This window comes from Xenopus tropicalis, chromosome 2 (genome assembly GCF_000004195.4).
Source record: "Xenopus tropicalis strain Nigerian chromosome 2, UCB_Xtro_10.0, whole genome shotgun sequence".
NCBI classification, from domain to species: domain Eukaryota; kingdom Metazoa; phylum Chordata; class Amphibia; order Anura; family Pipidae; genus Xenopus; species Xenopus tropicalis.
Genome location: NC_030678.2, coordinates 73,888,850 through 73,910,883, shown reverse-complemented (window position 1 = coordinate 73,910,883; position 22,034 = coordinate 73,888,850). Strand labels below are relative to the sequence as shown.

The following is a 22,034-nucleotide window of genomic DNA, read 5'->3' as shown; positions in this document are numbered from 1 at the left end:
CATTTTTAAGGAAACTTTTCTCACTTTTGCAATAAACCCAGCTATTTCCAATATGAGAAGTGACTAAATACAATGTCTGGTACTTTGTCACTGCAATTTGACAAAATGCCAGTGCGTATCATTGTCCTTAAAGCCATGCCCCTGTGCAGAAAACACATAACTTTGTGTTATTATATTTTAATTTGTTTATTATACTGAAACATATGTATTTAGGGAATCGACTATTCTGATTCTACTCTTACCCCCTACAGGAGTACTGCCTAGGTTAAAATTCTCACATAGCCTCATTGACGAAAACTCCCTGTATCAATAATCTGTGCCCCTCTCCTGTAACCAATCAGCACTTTGCTTTTAATGTTCTAATTTCTAGACCAATAAAATGCCAAAATCTTATTGGTTGCTCTAGGGACGAATGATGGCCATGTTTGTATATGAACCTGATGATACCTACTGCTATAAAGGTAGCAGTTACTCACCCTCTTCTGTACTTTGCATTTCAGCTGTAATATCCAACACGCTGTCATCTGCTGAGATTGGCTCACTGTGAGAACTCTCACTGCAGCAAAAAAACAAACAAAAAAAACCTCACTCTTAAAAAAAGCCACATACAATGTTTATGACATTCTTAAAAGATGGTCTTGTATAATACAGATTTAGAGAAGAAACCAAATGATCAAAAAATTATGCAAAATAAAGAGAAAAAAACATAGCTTGTTTAGATTATTAAATGAGTTACAAAACATTATACACCTACAACCAATTACTTAGAATGCGTTTCCACCCAGCCCAGTGTATTCAAGGATAGTGAGTTCGGTCACAGGATTTTTGAAGCATATATAATTTTATGTGTGTTTTGTGTTTGATTTCTAGTCCGTACTTTGAATAACATGCCTGCAGTTCTGATTTTTGACGATCTGCAAAGTGGGTCAATAAATGAAAGGTGGTGTTTTTCACCTGACGAATTATATCCAAAGCACCTGAAAGCCTTTACAGGCTCATTAAAGTTACAGATAGACTTTCTTTGTTTTTTTAAAAACCTTGTTTGAGGACCACCACCCTAAGCACCCACGGTCTAAGAACCACTTCCATAAAAAAAAAACAAAAATAATAAATATAGGTTATATAGATTTTTTAACCAATTAAGTGATCTGGATGGGGCTTCTTTCTATGTAAAACAAGATGTATTTTCATGACTGAGAGATACATTCTTTAAATGTTTAATTGGTAAAATAGAAAAGCCATTACCCAAATTCTTCTTACAGTATGGTCACTAGAGGGCACTTTTTGCCATACAATAAATAAATCAATAAGAAGGCATATTATTGTGCCATGAACGAGAACAGATCTATAAAAGCACTGATACTGCCTGTACAAAAATTACAGCTACAAGCTACTTGAAACTAGCCCTAGGGAGAACGGCATAATCCTTTTATCTGTAACAGTCACTTCTGGATGTATTAAATACAAATGAAAAAAAAAAAATCGATGTGACCCATGATATTACTTTTAGCAGTGTATTGTGTAAGAAGAAAAATCTGAGAGACTCTTGAAAGTTCAGTTAACGTTACAATTTAATATTAGCATGGTGTAAAGTGTAAAACTTGGAGAATTTTATTTATGGCTTTGGAAACATTTGATTTTCTATTTTGCCTACTTCATGATTGTCAGTGACTGTAACCACTTTCCTCTTCATCGTCCTTTTGCCATTTAGCCCACTTAGGGCTACAAAACAAGAATATTTTAAACTCTGCAATGAATTAAAAAAAAAAACAGACTAACCGTAATGCACTTATATGCATTCTTGGGCAACGTTAATTTCAAGGTTAACTGCCTCTTTAATGAATACAGAACTACTGGATTCCTTACCAGTCTTCACTCATGCTCCCTGGGATATAGACTGGTCCCTCCAGCTCGCGGGGACCAGGAAAGATGCTTTCATGCTGAATGATGATGGTTTTGATGATTTCATTGACATGTGACTGGCAGGACACCTGGTCATGATTGTCAGGGACACACATCAAAGTTGGGCCAAAGCAGATAGCCAGATTGTAGGGATCCATCATATTATCATCACTAAACTGTGACAGGCTGCAAGGAAATTAACACAATGAAATAATATTTGAGTTTGACTTTGAAAGTAAGAGTCTGCAAGCTTGTGGCACATGTTTGGGAGTAAAATTTTGTGAGACTGGGTGCATAACATGCAGGGGCAAACACAATACAGATCCGCAAACCGATTATTCAGAAAACTCTGAAAAAACTCCTGAAAAAATTACAGGAAGGCCATCTCCCATAGACTCCACTATAAGCAAATAATTCCAATTCCAATTCCTTTTTCTTTGTAATTATAAAACAGTATATTGTACTTGATCCAAACTAAGATATAATAAACCCTTATGGGAGACAATTAGTTAATATTAAAATATTTTTTTTTAGTAGACACAAGTATGGATATCCAAATTATGAAAAAGATCCCTTATCTGGAAAGCCCCAGGTCCCGAGCTTTCTGGATAATCGGTTCCATACCTGTATATGACAGATTGGCAAGTGATTATAATGAGCTTGGAGAGATGAGAGGGTATAATTGTGAGACTATATGGATAGCATTTAGGGGCACAAAAGAATATGCAAAAACTAAGCAATATGATGAGGCGCCAGGTAGAAATAGAGGTAATATAGGAGAGGAGATGGAGGATAATGGGAGATGAGGAGGCTGAGTAGAGCTAGATGTAATATATTAATGAGAACAGCATATAAATACAAACAATGAACCAAAGAAAGAGAAGGGTGAAACACACCAGAGTGTATCTTATGTGGAAAACAGGCATGTGCAAAATCCAATAATCATTTCAGGATTTGGAAATCCCAGCTGGATTTGTCTGAATTTTATTTGCTTGCATTCAGTTTGGCTGAACATGTGACTTTAAGGCTCTGGACAACTAAATGTGGCAAACTGTTGCTCTCAGATGACAGATTTTTTTTAAATCTAAAAATTGGATATTCAAACTAGGTTCTAGTTAATTCATTTATGGAGGATTTGGCTGGATTCAAAAATAATGGATTCAGTGTAACTCTAGTGTAAACTGGTAAAAACAATGGAACAGAATAAAAACTAAAATAGTGGAGCACACAGCAAACAGTATAAACAAGCTAGTGGGTAATTGCATGCTGGCTGTTTTAAATACTCACTGATTGAGGAAGGAAAAGAGGTATCTCATAAGAACTATTGTAGAAGAGGGGAGACAAAGTAATACCCTGCGCATGTGGGATGCTCTTTCTTGAAGGTTGTCCATTGCTAGAAAACAACAAGTAACCAACATTGTGCAGACAGGAGAATTAATGGTTTTTGCTTTATAGTGGCAAATAACAGGTTTCTGTATTGCAGGCGCACCCACCCCCGGGGGTTCAAAAACTGCTGTAATACTTCCAATTGGCACCCTATTCCCACCATACCAGGCCCTTACTTGCATGTAAAAACATATCAAATAATATAATGTTATTTGAATACATTTGTTTAAATTTTTTTTGGAAATAAGAAGGGAAAAAAGCTTTCTGTTTCCAGATTTGCAGCCTCACTTCATGCCTGATAGTTTAAGTGCTATCACTCTACCCTTTTTATTATCTGGTGTGTGGGAAAGATTTGCCTGATCATAATGAATTCATTGTGTTTCATGCAAAAAATGGTTAAACGCTCAAGTTATCAGATCATTCATCCCAATGGGGAGATGGTGACGATGCAAACCCACTTCAAAGAATAGGGGGTAGGACTGGAAGTCCTGCTGGCTTCCTGAATAATACAGTCATCATTTGGCATAACTTCCTGCCAACACTACTACCCCAGAGAACAAGATTTTAACACTTTCTGCACAAAAAGCACTGATGGAACTGTAAGCCACCACATCATTTATTTTATCGACAGGGACAGGCATCTACCCCACTGAGCCCATCAGTAAGGGGGAAATTATTTAGAGCATTAGGCATCCAACACTAAGGGGCTGATTTACTAACCCACGAATCCGACCCGAATTGGAAAAGTTCCGACTTGAAAACGAACATTTTGCGATTTTTTCGTATGTTTTGCGATTTTTTCGGATTCTGTATGAATTTTTCGTTACCAATACGATTTTTGCGTAAAAACGCGAGTTTTCCGTATCCATTACGAAAGTTGCGTAAAAAGTTGCGCATTTTTCGTAGTGTTAAAACTTACGCGAAAAATGCGCAACTTTTCGCGTAAGTTTTAACGCTACGAAAAATGCGCAACTTTTTACGCAACTTTCGTAATGGATAGGAAAACTCGCGTTTTTACGCAAAAATCGTATTGGTAACGAAAAATTCGTAAAGAATCCGAAAAAATCGCAAAACATACGGAAAAAATCGCAAAATACCGATCATTACGAAAAAAACGCAATCGGACTCCATTCGACCCGTTCGTGGGTAAGTAAATCAGCCCCTAAGACATTTGGGTTTGTTCTATCTTGTGCTTCTTGGTGCTCAGAACAACACTACCAGATGTTCCATGTAAGTGGGAGGCAGGTTATACCTACGGAAAGTTTCTAATTAGGCTAATCCCACAAAAGACTGTTCCTCTGTCTGTGTATAAATGCAGGCGGGGAAAAAACCGACCCTGCTCCCAGTGGATTTCAGCACAGAAACACTAAATATGCATTTTTGTGGCAAAATCCACTCAATGTATGGTACCAAACTGTTGTACCTTTTTTCGTTATCTACACAATAAGTACATGTATGCTGGCTGATATGCCTGTATGGCCAGTATATGGCCACCTTAAAGGAACAGTAACACCAAAAAATTAAAGTGTTTTAAAGTAATTGAAATATAACGTACTGTGGCCCTGCACTGGTAAAACTGGGGTGTTTGCTTCAGGAACACTACTATAGTTTACAGTAAATAAATAAGCTGCTGTGTAGCCGTGGGGGCAGCCATTGAAGCTGGAAAAAAGGAAAAAAGGCACAGGTTACAAAGCAAATAACAGATAAGACGCAATTGTTTTCTACAGGGTTTATCTGTTAGCTCCTGTGCCTTTTCTTCTTTTAAATGGCTGCCTCCATGGCTACATACCAGGGTTTATATAAACTCTAGTAATGTTTCGGAAGCAAACACAAAACTTTTACCAGTGCAGGGCAGCAGTACATTATAGTTTAATTTCTTTAAAATATATACATTTTTTGGTGTTACTGTTCCTTTAAGACAGATATCTATTGGTTAGATAGTGTCCCTGGCAGGTCTGTGTTTGGCCACCTTAAGGCAGATCTTTATGGACTATAATGCAACAAAGTCTTTCCCCAAAAACATCACATTGTTTTTTAAAGAGAGTCTGTAACCTCCTTTTATAAGAGCAAGTACATTAACTAAGAATTACATGTAAATAATTTAAGTATGGGTAAGCTCTCTCCATTATGTTGTTTTGAGACTTATCTTACAGCATTGGCTGGCTTAAATGAGGATGCTGTGAGATGCAGTTTATATGAAATTGCCTATTGTTTGACACAACAGCTCTAATCGCACTGCTACCAAAAAAAAAAAACACTTTCTTACAGACACAGCTCAGAAGGTCATGGAAGATTTCCTTTGGAAAAAGAGGAGTTGTGAGCCCTCTAAAGTGTAGTTTAAGGACACCAGCCACTGAATCCAAATCATGGTCATTCTGATCTTCTTCCAAGGGGTCCTCCCCTGCCAAAATAAAAATAGCGCACAGGAAAGGTCAGATTTCAAAGTCAGCATGTTTCTGTCCAAGGCATTCATTTAAAGGAAAAACCACAGCATGAAGCATTTAAACATCTATACAGATAGGTATAGCAATCCATATTTAGAAGTAATGCTTTTCTTACTCATCTCTTGCACCACAAAGGCAATCATTTAATGGAAAGACAGAGTAGCATACGCAGTGCTTTTGTGGATATATTTAACTTACTAATAAAATGCCTCTCTCGAATAGGAGATGCCCAAGTCTATTCAAACATTCTATAATTCCAACATTCTATAATCATTTAGCGACCCATTATTTTGTTTTTACCAGGACTGAGCAGGGAGGTCCACTTAAGTTTCAGCAAAGTGACACTTGTATTTTAGATTTTTATTTTTTTTGTCTGGACTGCAATCTCTCTCCTTTTTCTGCCCTTAACATACAAACCTGGTCCTCCTGATTTTTGTGGGAAAGGCATTATCAGCATTACCATTTATTAGCCTTATGTGTGCACAAAAGTAGGCTAGTAGGCTATGTTTCTCTGTCCCATTAGCTGCAAAGAGACCTTTAACCTCCACACTGAGAGCAAGTAAACAAGGCACAGGGAATAGGGCAACCTTCATAGTGGGAAAAATACAGTACATACAGGATACTGAGTATTTGCACGTTAAACAGTGATAGCCTATGACCCCCAAGGAGCAGGCAAAAAGTTAAAGCTAAAGTTAAAACTAATGGTCCACTCAGGTGCTTATTAGCAGGTGTTCCCCCAGCATTTTTTGCAAGCTGCCTGGCTCGGCTGCCCCCTATCTGCTGTGTCCCTTGTCACTAAAAGTAAATGCATTGGTTTCCAACTTTCACTCGATACTTTGCTCATTTCTCGCCACAAAGGTGCCGATTTGTTGTGAGCTTTTGGCTTACAGCTACAGTGATCAGCCATACAAACATCTTTGTCCCCACCTGCCTACTTTTTCATCCCACATGGTGGAAACATTATTGGCGTCAACACTGTAAATGTACTGATAAGAAAATTGAAAACATAATATTCCGAACAAATTTATAAATAGTGTACAGTTTACTAAAATAAATTCTTGTAAATGTGGGTGAATACCCATGAATGGGGTCAATACATGATTTTACACTCTACAATGGGAGTATGCTCAATATTTTTACTAGTAACACTCATGTACCTCGACACAAGTTAGAAAACGCACTTAAACTTAGTGTAAAGTACTCATAAAATACAACAAACCTTCCTGTAATGGTGCAGTTGTGTCCCTAAATGGGACACTGCTACATTTACCAGCATTTATACAGTGTATGCAGATATTCCTGATCGTGCATAGTGGCAACAAATTTCTGGACAGGACAAGACACCTCCTTGGAGATATATGTAGGCATGTGACCACACAGCCGTCAATATTATGCCACCTAAAGGCTAGTATCTACCATAAGTATTGCCAGTATGAAACACAACTTAAAGGAGCATTAACCCATTAAAAAATTAACTTTGTACTTGTCTAAATATAATAAAATAATACTGTAAAAATTATATAAAACCAGAGGCAACTTTCTTTCACCTCTCTTACCACACACAGACTGTACTCTTGGTGCATGTCTTGCTATCCAAGTCCTACCTGCTCAGAAGCCATGTTCCAAAATCTTGCACTGAATAAACATAACAAGGTTGAAACAGACTGCAAGTTTGGATTGATGGCTCTAAAGTTTTTGGCTGTATCTGTTCTATTAAGTGTTTTGTGATACTAATATTAAAGAGTCATTTGCATGTCTCTGTCTACAATTTCTTAAGTAAAGGCTAAAGACTTTAATGTATGGTTCTGAAGGCTCTTGGTGAATGTCTTGCATTTAAGAAGGGTTCTTTACTTCCTTTAGCCATTCTAACCCTAACAAGAATAGTTACCTGCATAGACTGTACTGACTGAGAAATCAAACTATTGTTTAATAATATGAATTTTAAATAAATATAATTTGGTAAAAAAAATGTTGGTTATGATTGTGCCTTTGACCTTGTGCAACAAAAAAAATATCAGTCCTTTAAAACTGACCTCTTTGGTCTAAGTATAATGAGTCCCTGGTTCTATCACTGAAATTCTCTCCTTAGGCCTGTTGAACTAACTTTCTCTCCTTAAGACTTAGCAATTTCTTAAATTAATAAGAAGAAATAGGGTGGTTACAACAATATCCCACTGCAAAGATGTGAATCACTAACAAATATAAATAGTAATGAAGGCAACTATTTTACATGTTTATAAACTATTGAACTGACAATATATTTTTTGCTGCCTTTTTCTTTTAACACAAAGGACTGATGAGCTAGATGTTTAAGATGAAGTGAGGATTTTTCAAGTTGTACACTTACTCTTACTGATTAAATTGCAGTGTACAATGATGGACACAAATCGACAGATAAGCCGAAAAACATTGGTTGCTAAAACTTGTAATCCCCTGGAACAGAGCCTGTTTTACAGATAATTTAACCATAAAGGCCCAACGAGATTGTTTAAATATGTGTATAGACATATATTTATTTAAAATATTTACCCACTATCTTAAAGGAGAAGGACAGGCTAAGTCACTTGGGGGTGCCAAAATGTTAGGCACCCCCAAGTGAATTAAATCGCTTACCTTGTACCCCGGGCTAATGCCCCTGTTAGGAGAGAACAGCACCAGCCCGGGGTAGCTGCGAGCGCTTCCTCCTTCCTGTTTCACGCGCTTGCACATGTGCAGTAGAGTGAAAAGCCGAACTTTAAGAAGAAAGTCGGCTTTTCACTCTACTGAGCATGCGCCGGCCCAGGGATTTCTCCAGCAGAAGAAAGAGGAAGGAGGAAGTGCTCGCTCAATCTACCCCGGGCTGGTGCTGTTTTCTCCTAACAGGGGCATCAGCCCAGGGTACAAGGTAAGCGATTTAAGTCACTTGGGGGTGCCTAACATTTTGGCACCCCCAAGTGACTTAGCCTTTCCTTCTCCTTTAAGGCCAAGTGTACAGGTATATGTATCCAACTTGTTATTTACATGTATATATTTTGTGTATCTATGCACAGGACAGGATTCAGACCACTAATTAAGGTTGTACATACTTCCTTTATGAGTGCACTCTCATTATTCTATGCTTAAATTAAAGATGGTCTCCACTGTGTGCATGCTTCATTTAGTATAAAGTATGTACTAGTTCTGGCCAATATGAGAATACCAAAATTCAACGCCCATTCTGAATTTATTATTGTTACTCTCGTGGCTCCCTTTATTGATTTGCTGGGGTTCCACTGTTAGAACAAGGTTTAAAAAAAAAGAGGAAGATGAGGAAGAGTGTTCACGCAAGGAGTATACCCCCAGTGAGCATAGAAGTAAGCCTAGTAATGAGTTTTCATTACTGAAAAACCCACCCATTATGCAAATTCACCTATAACTTCAAACAATGGACAGCTTTAAGAGCAAGTGAATTGTACAGCTTCTTCTTATAGTCATTGATCAGTGGCTTAATTACTGCTCAGCACAAGGAAGTTACAACCATATTGCAGAGATATTGTTGTTTTAGTCTATGGCCACAGTCAGGCGCTGGCTGACCTAGCTCCACCTAAAGGCTGGCCCACTTTGAAGGAACAAACTAAATGTCAGAGGGCAACCCATACCTCTCTCAAATGCATTCTTTATATCATTCACCTCCACCTGAGAACCAGACACTCGAAATATTCCCACATGTCGGAGACCTGTAAAAAAGTTATTGGTTAGTTAATAAATACTGAAGTTTAATCAAGTTAGATTTGCATTGGTAGTAGGGTAACAAGACATACCATGTCGACTTAGGAACCGAATGCAGCTTTCTACTACTAGCGGAATGGGTTGCTTAACATCCTGAAAAACAGAAGAACTTATTTACACATACAGCTGGGTGTAGGGGATACATTTCAGATTTCTGTGCTCTCAATAATTTTAAGGCTAAATCACAAAATAAAATGCACTGAAACGTTGTAGTGTATGAACATTTTTGTTCTCTCTTAAATCACATATTTTCCTATAGCATACATATGGTTGGAACCGACAGTGGAGCTCATTTACAAGTACTGGTCAATATTAAACTAGTGCCTTGACCTTTAGCAATCAATGAAACATTACTACCAACATCTAACTTACAGCATACTGTTCAAAGCATTTTGCTGATCAGCTGTAATGGATTACTGCAAACCTTCCCAGTGTTCATAAATGAGCAGCCAATCAAGATTATTATACATAGAACTGTTATAGCACACACTTTTGAGTGCTCTGTTAAAATAAGGCAATAATAAGGAAATATGATATTTCATATATGATATTGCAGGAAGGCAGGTTATCACCCTGCCAGTCTGTATCTGTACAGAGATAAGTGGTGTAAGGATGCTTGTCGACATTATACACATTTCAAGTGCATGACTGTCAAGAACCCTACAGATAAACTATATGTGAGGAGCAGAAGAAAATATAATAAGCAAATCCATATTTATCGATCCATCTGTTCCACTTACTTAGTTCTGCATGTTAATATAATTGTTATTCATGCTTGTCTGTTATTTCTGTGTTCTGCTATATTAGTGTGTAATCAAGAAGAGTGCAATTCCCCCTTCGCTGTCACAAGCAACCATGGAAAGATCTGTGATTGCCAATTCTCCTAACAGCAGTGGCTTTTTAGATATGAACCAGGACATAGGTTAAGAGTATTTTAAATGAATAGAGGGAAAGTCAGGGCATAGTAACAGAACTCCAGATAACTAACAGAAACAATTTTATTCAGAATATGCCTTTTCACTTGTAGTAAAATAACACGTATAATGCTAATATCACAGCTATCAAATTGCGAAACTATTGTGGCAATTTTCCAATATGAAAGAGATATGCACCTATATGTATGTTTGTGGTGACCACACTCCAAAAGGTGTTTTGTAAAAACGGGTATATAAAAAGAGCACTGTCCTGCATCCCTTAATTCTTGGAATTAATCCATGCATACATTTTTTTTTTACAGGGAGTATTTTCACAGTTTTAAGCTTTTTGAACTGGACAAGGACTATTACTTATGTTGCATGTGTTGTATGCATGTGTTGTTTCTTATGTTGTAACAGTAAAACAAAAAGTTGTGTGTTTCCCTGTAACTTAAGTGAATTCTTTTATCTATAGGACCTGTAGAAATGTACTTTTATAAAGAAAAGTACTAAATGAGCAATATCAATAAGAAACATGTTAATTCCTTTTGAGTAATAAAATGACTATTTTACAGAGAATGGGAAGCTAAACTTCTACAGTTCATTCTTTCATATTTTGCACTAATAAGATACAACACTGAAAAAAATCTGCAGGCATGTTGCATATATGGATGAAAGTGCTTTTGGACCCATAACAGCATATAAGGAAGCAAGTGTGGCTTATCCTGCAATAATCTTGTTTTATAAGCCAATTAGTGTTGCAGGAAGCATGCATGTAAATTCTTTCCTCTATACAATGGAATGTTTTAGTTTGTTTCAGGCCACCTTAGCCTAACTTCAAGGTTATAGCATGTCGGGTGACCTTTACACACTGGGAGGGGTACAAACCATTAAAAAGGCACCCCCTACCATTAAAATTACCATTATGCACAGGGTCATGTCAAGTGTCACAACGAAGCCTGTTACTTAACAAGACATTGGTATTGCATTAACTGTAAGAGAACTATGGATTTTAACATGACTTGATATGTTGGGAACAAAAAAAACTTACCTGTTTTCTGAGGGTTGACATTCTACGACCACTGAAACATAAAAGCAATTTAAAAAAAGTTAGAAGAAAGGTTCTTTTTCTAGTAAAGAATAAAGCATAAGCAGGCTCAGAAACTAGTCATTATATTTGAATGCATAAAATGATTTCTACATCAGTTTCATTTATGCCATAATGTTATTCAACATAACATATGAAAACTGGATATAGGATTGCAACTGACCTGGCTAGAGAGCAGTCTGTGCGCTGACCTACAGAGGAAAAAAACAAATTAATATCATATACTGATGTTTTGTATTTTTAGACACATAACTGTCCAAATATGAAATATCTAATGCATAAGAATCATTATGATAGTATTAAGCTAGCACAAATGATGAAGTGAGTTTTAAGAGCAACAGGAGAGCAATGTAATGTGCGTGAGCCACATTATACACTAGGTTCCTGTCCCTACACAAGAAGGGCACCCATAGTACATATTTATCTTTCCAAATCTCAGATTTAAAGGTTGTACTTCCCACCCACCTGTAATTTGCAACCGTCTCTTATCTACATCTGAAAAGTATTTAAATCTGGTTGTAGTGAATGCATACTGTGCAGGGCATTAGGTGCACCTTTGGGCCTGTTAAGGTGCTTTTGCAGTTCCTAGGTAATATGGTCACATGCTTTGAGGGAGTGCTGCTACATAACTACCAGTTCCACTATTATTAGAAATGCCTTCAGCTTCACAGTGTAGTTCTGTCTCTAATAAGTGATGCTGAATATGGCACACTACTTAAAATAAATGCTCATTATGCACATACAGTTTTGGCACACTGGCACTTTGTGAGCTGTGGTACTGATAGTACAGGCTTGAGGTACTTTATGACAGACATGGGTGCCTATCTGTAGCACTAATAATTTGCACGATTATTATATGATTATCTTATGTAGCACAAATTCTTGGCTTACAGCTGCATCATCACCTGCCAGAGCAATTGTGTCTTGTGAATCTGTGCAACTGGCCTGGGGCAATGCTGTAAAATGAACAATTATTAGTTTGGCATAACATAATTATTGTTATACTGAGAAAGAGAGATGCTCACATTACTAACTTGTACTGCAGCCAATAAATATCTTGGCTGCTGCTTGGCAACTGAGGGGAGACAAATCCCTACTCTGTCTAAGGACCATTTGGATTTAATCAGGATCTGTGAAGAGTAACCAACTAGGAATTTATAGGGCAGAATAAGTAGAGGCTAAGAGCAGTGTGCACAAGGTAAAAGGTATGGAGGGATGAAGCAATGAGGGAAAGGTTAAAAAAAAGCCTAAGGAAAATAATTTAACTGAACAGTGGTCCTCTGTATGGCAGAACAGTGTTCCAATAAACTTTAATCTTGTAAGGAAAAGACCGCTGTTGCAAATGTAAGAGGGGAATGCTTTAGCAGCGTGGGCTTAATCCCAAAACAGAAGGCTTTGGTAAAAACATTTCTCATTGTAATGAATGGATATCATTCATTCAGAATTCAGAATATGTGCTTTGTCTGAAGGTGTTGCCCAAACTAATTTCATTTGTAATCAATGCTATACACTTCCCAAATAATGGGAAGTATCCAATGCCAACCTTAAAATACACCCTATGAGAAAAGCAAACAGATTAAAGCTGTTTTGGACAGGGTCCTCTTTACCTCTGGTATCGGTTATTGGTTTCTTTGTATGTAAATCTGTATGTTCAATATATACACCAATTTATTGTCTAGTGCTGTGGAATATGTTGGCACTTTATAAATACATATTAATTATAATAATGTTAACAAATTCCCTTCTAAAGCTTGTTCATGAGAAAATTCATTAACTCAGCTCAAGAACTCTAAAACTAGTACTAATACTCTCTGGATGCATATGGATCAGTCCTTCTGTCTCACTATTAGCCACAGAGCATTATATTTCTTAAAATTTTCTTTATATTTATAACCCCACTAAAAATACCTACAAATTTAGAAGTCAACTTCTGGAATGTTATAGAATGCCCTGTAGTGAGCAACTTTCTAATCAGTTTTTATGTTTTTTATTGCTTTTAAACTATTTGCATTTCTCTTCTGGCTATTTCCACCTTTCACATAGCGGTTGCTTATCCTGGCAGCCAAACAAACTATTGCTCTCTGCTGCTACAATCGTATTATAATTGTTTCATTTTATTACTTTTATATTCAAGCACTCTTCTAATCATATTTTTATCTCTCATTCCAATCACTGCCTGGTTAAATTGAACCCTTGCAACCAGGTCAATTCCCATACTGAACCATAAAAAAATAATAAATTGCAAAATGTCAGAATATCACAGTCTACGTGAAAAAGTTAATTTAAAGGTGAAATGTCCATTTTTTATAACCAGAACACATTGCATTGCACAGAAATACATGAGGTTTTATTCTGCCCAAAGGGAAAGGTACAGCATGAATAACATTATATTTAGGATCCCTACTCACTAAAGAAGAAATACAACTGCTTTAGAAGGTATTGATATATCATCACATTAAAATCAAATTAAAAACTTGGCTGGCCAGCCTACCTTATTCACAACCACATATAGTTACATCCATTTAAAACCATAAATGCACTAGATTGTTTAAAAAACCTATTTCAAAAACCTTAAATATACAGAAAAAGGAGAAAAAAAACATCACTAAAATTGAATATTCCTCTTAAGGAGAGAGGTATTGTGTTCTCTATGCAGGTTCCACTTCAATTATCCTGGTGGGGGTTGGTGAGAGGGAAAAGTTCTTAATTTGCAGAGTTAATTCCCTTTATATATTCAAGCAAGATTTATATATAGACCAATGTCTCTTATAAGTGTCTGTGCTGCTGTATATAGCAAAATATTACCACAATCTTTAGTGGCCAATATAGTTGCACAAGTTAGTGAATTAATTGATGTTACTTATATGATTGTTTTCCACCACCGCAGGGTAATTTTACTTCCAGCCTACACCAACGACTATTATGGGGCGTCTCCCAGTCATTATATCCGTGTAGCATAAATTTTTATAAAGGATGAAAAAACAGAACAATCTAACCCAGCTTTAGCACATTCTTTGCAGTGGTGTGGACCACAACACTCAGGAGAAAAGGGGGCAAAATATTTGACTAAACTACATTTACTTTCAGAAAACAAGGCCTTTTTCACACTTGGCACCTGAGCAAATAGGCCGTGCCTTAAAAGCTTAAGCAGCCTATTACAGCTTCAATTCATTTAGTAAAACTAGTTTGGCAGACTTATAGCACCATACTGCTTATTCCTTTGGCCCAAGTAATCTAATAAAGTTGCTTAGATAAACTTTATGTGTTTAATAGGTCAAAGAGAAGGCTACTGGTCAGTTAGTCAAGGATTTAAACTCTTCTCTATCTACATGAGAATGGGGATTTGCAGTCCATCCTAGATATTATGAAAGTTGTTCAGTGATGCTGATCAGGCAAATCTGGTCAACATCATGAGAAGACTTACACTCTCCCAGGGTTTTCTGTAGCATGTCATGCTTGGCTTTCAGTTTTGTAATCAGATTTCGGCCCTCTAGGAATTCTTTTATTTTCTGCAAGAAAATGAGATGAGAATCATTTAAAAACAATATTCCATTAGCTTCATTCAAATCCCTTTTCTATTATACTTGCCCTAGAAAGCACTTGTTAATGCCAAAATCTCAATACTCTGTTACTGTTATAGAGGTTGTTCAATAATAGATACTATTTAAGTAGGAAACAGAGGAATTGTATGCTTGATTTAAAGGCCAAGAGGGGATAGATCAGTCCGGAAAAAACACATTAGAAATGGTGTTGCGTATTTCTGCACAAAAATGACATTTTTAATGTTGATATGTGGGAGACTGGAAGGTTGCATTCATACATCTGTGCTACTATGGCGAATGGTATGTTTAGCCTGTCCTTCCCCTCATCTGCCTTCCTGCAAATACTATAATAAACGTTGGGCTATGGAACATGCTTTGATTTGATTGCAAACGTCAAAGTAGATTTCTTTACCGCTGCACTTCATATTCAACCATATTGCAAACAAATTCCCTAGGGCAGACGCTAATACTGTCAGGCAGAAGAAAGTATTTCTCAGCAATGCCTGCCTAACAGTGCTAGCATCTGTCATGGTGGGTCAAAATCCTAAGGGTCATGTATGTATTGTAGGAGTCCAAGTCCACCCTCAGGAAATGTATTTATTAGCAAATCTTAATGAAGTCAACAAACAGAACAGTAGTTATATCACAACTTATGTGAATGACATATGAAAAAATTATCAAGCAAGGCAAACATTAATTCAAATCTCCCATATTGCAATAAACAGGAACATTTGTTGCAATCATAATTAAATAATAAAAAAAAATACATGAAATTAATATTTAATGAACTAGAAATTAATCATTTACTGGGGATAAGAGAAAATGCTTTTGATTACATGAACATCTATGAAGCTACTGCTCTGCAGTGCAGCACATACAGAATATGTATGTGAAATGTAACTCCTCTTGTAGAATTCTGATTGGATTAAAGCAGTTTTGGCAGCCATATTTGCATGCAAAGCGGAGACAAAAGACAAAGGAGATGATTCTAGATGCAATTTTTTTCAAAAAGGTCATACCAGTTAATTGGATGTGGGAGTATTTTGTGGAGAATGGTCTTTTTGCCCTTTGATAAATATGCCCTCAATGAAAACTTGCAGCATCTTTCCTGGTACTAGCTGCACTTTTACATTTTGTATGACAGGCGTGTATTTTTTATTTACAGTTGCATCCTATTTATTTATATAGCACCAACACATGCCACAATGCTTTTACAGAGGTTTTACATCATTTACATCAGTCCCTGCCCAAGTGGAGCTTACAAACTAAGGGGACTGTATATTTTTGGAGCAAAAGAAGAAGCCAGAGTACCCACAAGAAATCTACGAAGAAACACAGCCCTAGCTGGATTTAACTACAGGACCCCAGCAATGCCAGGAAGCAGTGCTAAATATTGTGCCACACTAATCCTGTATGAAATATTTAAAAAAATTATATTTCCTTAAAATTAGACGTTTCTTTTAAGGGTTTCCATGATATTGTGTATTCAAGGGGTTATTTGTATAGCGGTTTCATAAATGATACTTGAGGGTAAGATTGAACCATTCTTTCTTTACAAGTAAACCTGAGCAGCAAGTAACACAAGGCAGAAGGTGGGGATACTTCTATAGCTTATATTGCTGAGGTGCATGAAAAAACAGCATTAAACCTAATGGGGAAAGCCACACAAACATTTATTTTCCCTTAATAAAATAAAAAGTAAATCTTAGCATTGTCCAATAAACACAAAACATTTTCAGTGGGTTTTAAACTGGAAATTTGAGATGAATGTAACCGAGCAATTATATTGAAATAATCCTGATGCTAAAACTGAATCAGACACAGACAGCTCTATCCGTTCACCAAAATAGTAAGATACATAAGTATGCATCAAATTCAGTTTCATTCTGCCAGCAAACATATATTAGCTCTAATCTCCATGTCACAGTGTTCCTTTATAAGCAACTAGCTCTTGAATTATTCATTGGTTTAACCCTCTCAGACGAAATTTTGCTAATCTTCCAGTAAGCACAACCAGTTTTGAAAAATAGTTTTAAACACTAAGGAGGACAATACACAGAATAATTGCTGGTGCTTGCACCGCCACCCCACCCCCTAACTTCCAGCTTATTGGGGGGAAGGGGAGGACAAAAAAAAAAATTTTTAGTCTATTGAATGGTGTTTTTCTGAACCCTGTCAGTGAACTTGAAGGTCAGTATGCACAACAGTACATTTCCCTGTTGGGCAGGGCCTTCTTGTATAATCTGGATACTCTTGTACCCTCTTGATTGTATCTGATATATTTTGCCAAATACATTGGCCCTATAAAAATAGAGGTATGGGATTACCAAGATAAAATTTCAATCTATCATTTGTTTAGATTTACATGTAGATTTACCCTTGGAACTGTTTCTGTTTAAAAGACATCATAAAGAGAAGACAAGCCATTAACACATGTAGCTGTTATATAGTGACTCTAATAGGAAGTGCCGAGCATTACTACATTGTCAGCTTGTGAGTCTTGCTATTTTTAGAACTGGAGCTTTGTTGCTAACACTTATCACTCAGATGTTACTCACACCTCAGAAATTAGTGAGGAAAAATGCCAACACTCACAGTGTTGTCCAGTATGTTGTTAAATATTGCAGTAGCGCTTCCAGCACTTTGTTTTACTGATAAATATGATGTACTGTGCCTAAAAACACTGATAACTGACAAACTTCCCCTTCCTCTAATGAGTCATGTGATAATTATACAAGCAAATCAGTTGGGAAAATCAGTTATAAGACAGATGATATACAATATCTATGCTTAAATATATGACACCATTTTTCATTGAAAATGGGGCATTTCTGTCAAAATGGCGAAAAAAGGAAAATTCTCCACAAATTTCTCAAATAAAATACCCATAACACATTTCATTGATATATCTCATTGGAATATTTATGGAAAAGGTTGCAGAGAAATTTGTTTTCTATTTGTAATAATTAAGGTGGCCATACTGAGGCTGATAAAAGCTGCCAACAAACAGTGAAATGGTGGCAACCCTAGCCCATTAGTGCAGACCAGAACACAACAGCCTTCATTCAATCATTTGGCCAAACGATCGCATCAATACAATATCCACCAACTCAAGGTGGGCATATCGAGGCTCTCGTTTGGTGACCTCCCCAAATGAACAGATCTTTCCTCAATATGCCCACCTTAAGACTGCAGCAGTATAAACAGGAGTTTGAGGGGCTCAGTTTTCACCTAATAACATTGGTTTATTTTTATAAATTACAAAATCATTATAGAACATTAAAGCATACTCCTTTTTGCCTTTATGTGATATTATGATGATAATAAAGGATGATAATCATAAGGATGATTATAAAAATAAGAAACATATTTAGCATAAAAAGTAGCTGGCACTGCCCCTGACCGTGAAGTAGAATTGCTCAGTCTCTTGCTGATTGGCACGACGCTTGGCAATACTTGGTTTGCTCATATAAGTCTCTGACACAGTTGACTTTACAGACTCCATGGAATTGCTATACTGGAAGCAGTCAGAGACATCAAAGTCTTCTACAGTTACCATATCCTGGATGGTCTGCAATGTGGCCTCCATTGTTTTTTTCACCTGAGAAATGACAGTTTGTAAGGTAGTAGGCAGAATGTTCACAAACTTAACCAATCAGTCCCAGTAAACTTGTAACTGAGATAAAAACAGAAATAAAAAAAAAAATGAAGTTGATATGGATATTCCTGGTCCATCTCTTGATGCCACATGGGGCTGCAGAAAAAAGCAGTTTGAGAATCAGCCCCCACGCTGGCATCAGTCTACTTTTTTGTCTGCATCCAGAACCATTGTGTCAGAATAAGTGCAGGCACACGCAGCGGATATCAGAGAAGAAATGAGAGAGTCTGCATTTCAGAGCCGATATGTGCCATGTGTGCCTGCACCCAGGCCAACGCAATGGTTTTGGGTGCAGTCTAAGAAGACGGCTGATGCCGGCAGAGGGGCTGATCCTTGGCCTGTGTTTTTCTACAGGCCAAGAATCAGTCCCGTGAGGCATCAGCCTAAGGGGGTTATGTAATAACAGAAACTGAGTTTACCCAGGTGTAGTAACCCACAGCTACACAACAACAGGTGTATGGGTTACTGCTACTTGCCAAACGTAGTGCCTTTTATTACATATAGGGATTAAAAGTTTATCACCTACCTCCTCATTTTCAATCTGAAGGGTAGACAAACGACACTGTAGCTGCTGACACCTTTGTGCTAGTTCCCCTTGCAAAGGCTGCTGTGCACAGAGCTGGGCGACCTAGGTAAATAAACACATACACAATAAGTGCAAGTATTGTAAACCAAAAAATTGCTTCAGTACAGTTTTCAAAGCATTACAGAAAGAATAAGAAAATAAAAAAAAAGCAATTTTGTTTTTCTAATCTTTTTTTTTTTTTTTTTTTAAAGCTGCAGTGGACATTTATTTATACTATCCCTCAAGGAGGCGACTTCATTCTTTATTTACCATAACAGCACAGCCTGCCTGCTGGGCTTGCAAGCTTCCTTCTTGAACATGACACACAGGTTTTGGTAAATATGTAAAAAAGTATTTTAGATTGCAAACTCTAGTTGACAGTGCTATAGAAGAGCGAATTTCTGTAAAATAATTTAGTTGATGTATAGGACATTGAGTTATAGTATAACTGAGAGAGTTCTAAGAAAGAGACAATTGCAAATCAGCAGTATAAATGGTAATAAACATAGGAAGAAGGAATGCAGAACAGAATCATGATAACTTGAGAGAAATATGGGATAATAAGGATCATGAATGTGGAAGGAAAAGAAATCTATGGTATTTAACAGGGCTAAATATGCAGATTTAAGTTGCCAATTCGGGTCCTTGAGACCGTTTCGGCAGCTTATCTGCCTGTGTATGGGGCCCTCCAAAAGGAGTTCTGTTGGGTTAAGACCCTAGGATCAAGTGATCACATTAGCACAATATTGTCAATCCAAGGTGGGCATATTGGGGAAAAGATATGCTCATTTAGCGACCTTGCCCAACGGGTAAATCTTACTGTGTAAATGACCCAGTTTGACCAACATGAAAACAACTGTAGTATTGCTGATGTGAGTTCTTAAGTTAGATTGATTGATAAAGGAATACTCCAGCAAAGGAGTAGAGTTTAAATTGATATATTTTATATTAATAAAATAGCATTTCCCAACATAATGCACATTAAAAAAAAAAAAAAACAACCCTCAGCTATGCTAGACACCCACATCTCCTTAATACACAAACTAGGGAAGGACCCCCTAACCTGCCCCAGCTATAGGCCTATATCACTGTTGAATGTTGATATAAAAATATACACGAAAATACTGGCAGAACGGCTTAAAACATACTTACCCTATCTGGTAGACTTAGACCAAGTAGGGTTCGTGCCCCATAGAGAGGCTAAAGATAACACGTTAAAGACTATTACAATACTAGACTACGCTAAACAACACAAGATACCCATGCTGGCCCTGTCGACTTATGCTGAAAAGGCCTTCGACAGGGTCAGCTGGGCTTTCCTTCGGGAATCTCTCGCCCAGATAGGTTTAGGACATAAAGCCACACACAAAATAATGGCACTGTATAACTACCCCCAAGCCAGAATCAAGATTAACAGAAGCTTGTCAGAACCATTTAACATCAGCAATGGCACAAGGCAGGGATGCCCCCTATCCCCACTCCTCTACGCCCTGGTTATGAAACATCTAGCCATCGCTATAAGTTAAACTGTAATATATCAGGAATACAAATATGGGGCAACAACCATAAAACTGCTCTATACGCAGATGACTTATTGGTTTACATTACACAACCATTAATATCTCTCCCGGCACTCATACAAGAATTTAGGGAATACGGTAAATATAGTAATTTCAAAATTAACTATGGGAAATCTGAGGCATTGAACGTCACGCTACCAACACAGACCCAACAACTACTACAAGATCACTACCCATTCAGATGGAGCAAAGACTCCATAAAATACTTAGGGATAAATATCCCTGCGGATCTAACAAAGCTACTCCAATGAAATCACCACACTTCTCACCCAAATAACCCATGACCTTAAATCCTGGCAGTCTTTACAACTCTCCTGGTTTGGCCGTATTGGCCTAATAAAAATGAACATTCTACCAAGGCTTCTTTACCAATTCCAAACAATACCTATAGAACCGCCTAAGAGTTTCTTTGACAAACTGAATGCAATATTTTCTACTTTTATATGGGCAGGAACCAAGCCTAGAATAAACAGAAAGATATTATTTTGTCAGAAGATAAAAGGTGGTTTAGGTTTACTCAATATGAAAAAATACTGGGAGGCAACGGAATGGGTAACAGAATGGTTCCAGCACCAAGAGACCAATAATTTGTAAAGAAATCACTCTACAAGCCGATAACTTATTGAAAAGCACCCCCTCTTTGATCTCTCATACTGGCCCGCTCTCCCCAATCATAGGAAATCCCAATTTCCCCCCAGGTATGACTAAGGGAACCTTTCTGGGTAAGGTATAATGAGAGCTTTGTATGCTTTCAAGCATTAAAGGACAATAAATTACTCCCCCTGGCAACCATCTGCCCAGACGAGGCACATACCTTTATGGCTCAGTTGAAATACGCTCAGCTCCAGCACTGGTTAATGGACCCAGGTAACAAACAAAGCGTGGCCCTCCCTCCCACTCCTTTCGAAGAATTATGCTTACAAACAACCCCTGTGAATCATGCAGTCTCCATACTATATCAGTTACTTACTACCAATAAAACCCACTACGTTTCCTAAATTTACCACGAAGTGGGAGAAGGAGCTACAAATTTAACTCACAGGAGACCAATGGGGAAATTGTTTTTACCTTACACACAAATTCTCTATAGCTTGTAAAGCCCAAGAGACAAACTATAAAATAATTTCAAGGTGGTATAAATGCCCCGAAATTTTACACAAAATTTACCCCACGGTCACGGACCAGTGC

General features: G+C 37.3%; 1 protein-coding gene across 2 annotated transcripts in view; it reads right to left on the bottom strand.

Moving 5' to 3' along the window:
* The window catches only part of srgap2 (SLIT-ROBO Rho GTPase activating protein 2), a 108,133-nt gene that overhangs the window by 10,427 nt on the left and 75,672 nt on the right, over nucleotides 1-22,034 (bottom strand). For both annotated transcript variants that reach the window (XM_002940508.5, XM_018091543.2), the window contains 11 exons: nucleotides 19,228-19,329; nucleotides 18,447-18,644; nucleotides 14,926-15,010; nucleotides 11,665-11,692; nucleotides 11,445-11,475; nucleotides 9,512-9,572; nucleotides 9,350-9,427; nucleotides 5,555-5,689; nucleotides 3,190-3,295; nucleotides 1,867-2,088; nucleotides 477-556 (listed from right to left, as the gene is read on the bottom strand). In XM_002940508.5, coding sequence (XP_002940554.1) covers nucleotides 477-556; nucleotides 1,867-2,088; nucleotides 3,190-3,295; nucleotides 5,555-5,689; nucleotides 9,350-9,427; nucleotides 9,512-9,572; nucleotides 11,445-11,475; nucleotides 11,665-11,692; nucleotides 14,926-15,010; nucleotides 18,447-18,644; nucleotides 19,228-19,329 — 1,126 coding nt within the window. The remainder of the gene's footprint in view (nucleotides 1-476; nucleotides 557-1,866; nucleotides 2,089-3,189; nucleotides 3,296-5,554; nucleotides 5,690-9,349; nucleotides 9,428-9,511; nucleotides 9,573-11,444; nucleotides 11,476-11,664; nucleotides 11,693-14,925; nucleotides 15,011-18,446; nucleotides 18,645-19,227; nucleotides 19,330-22,034) is intronic.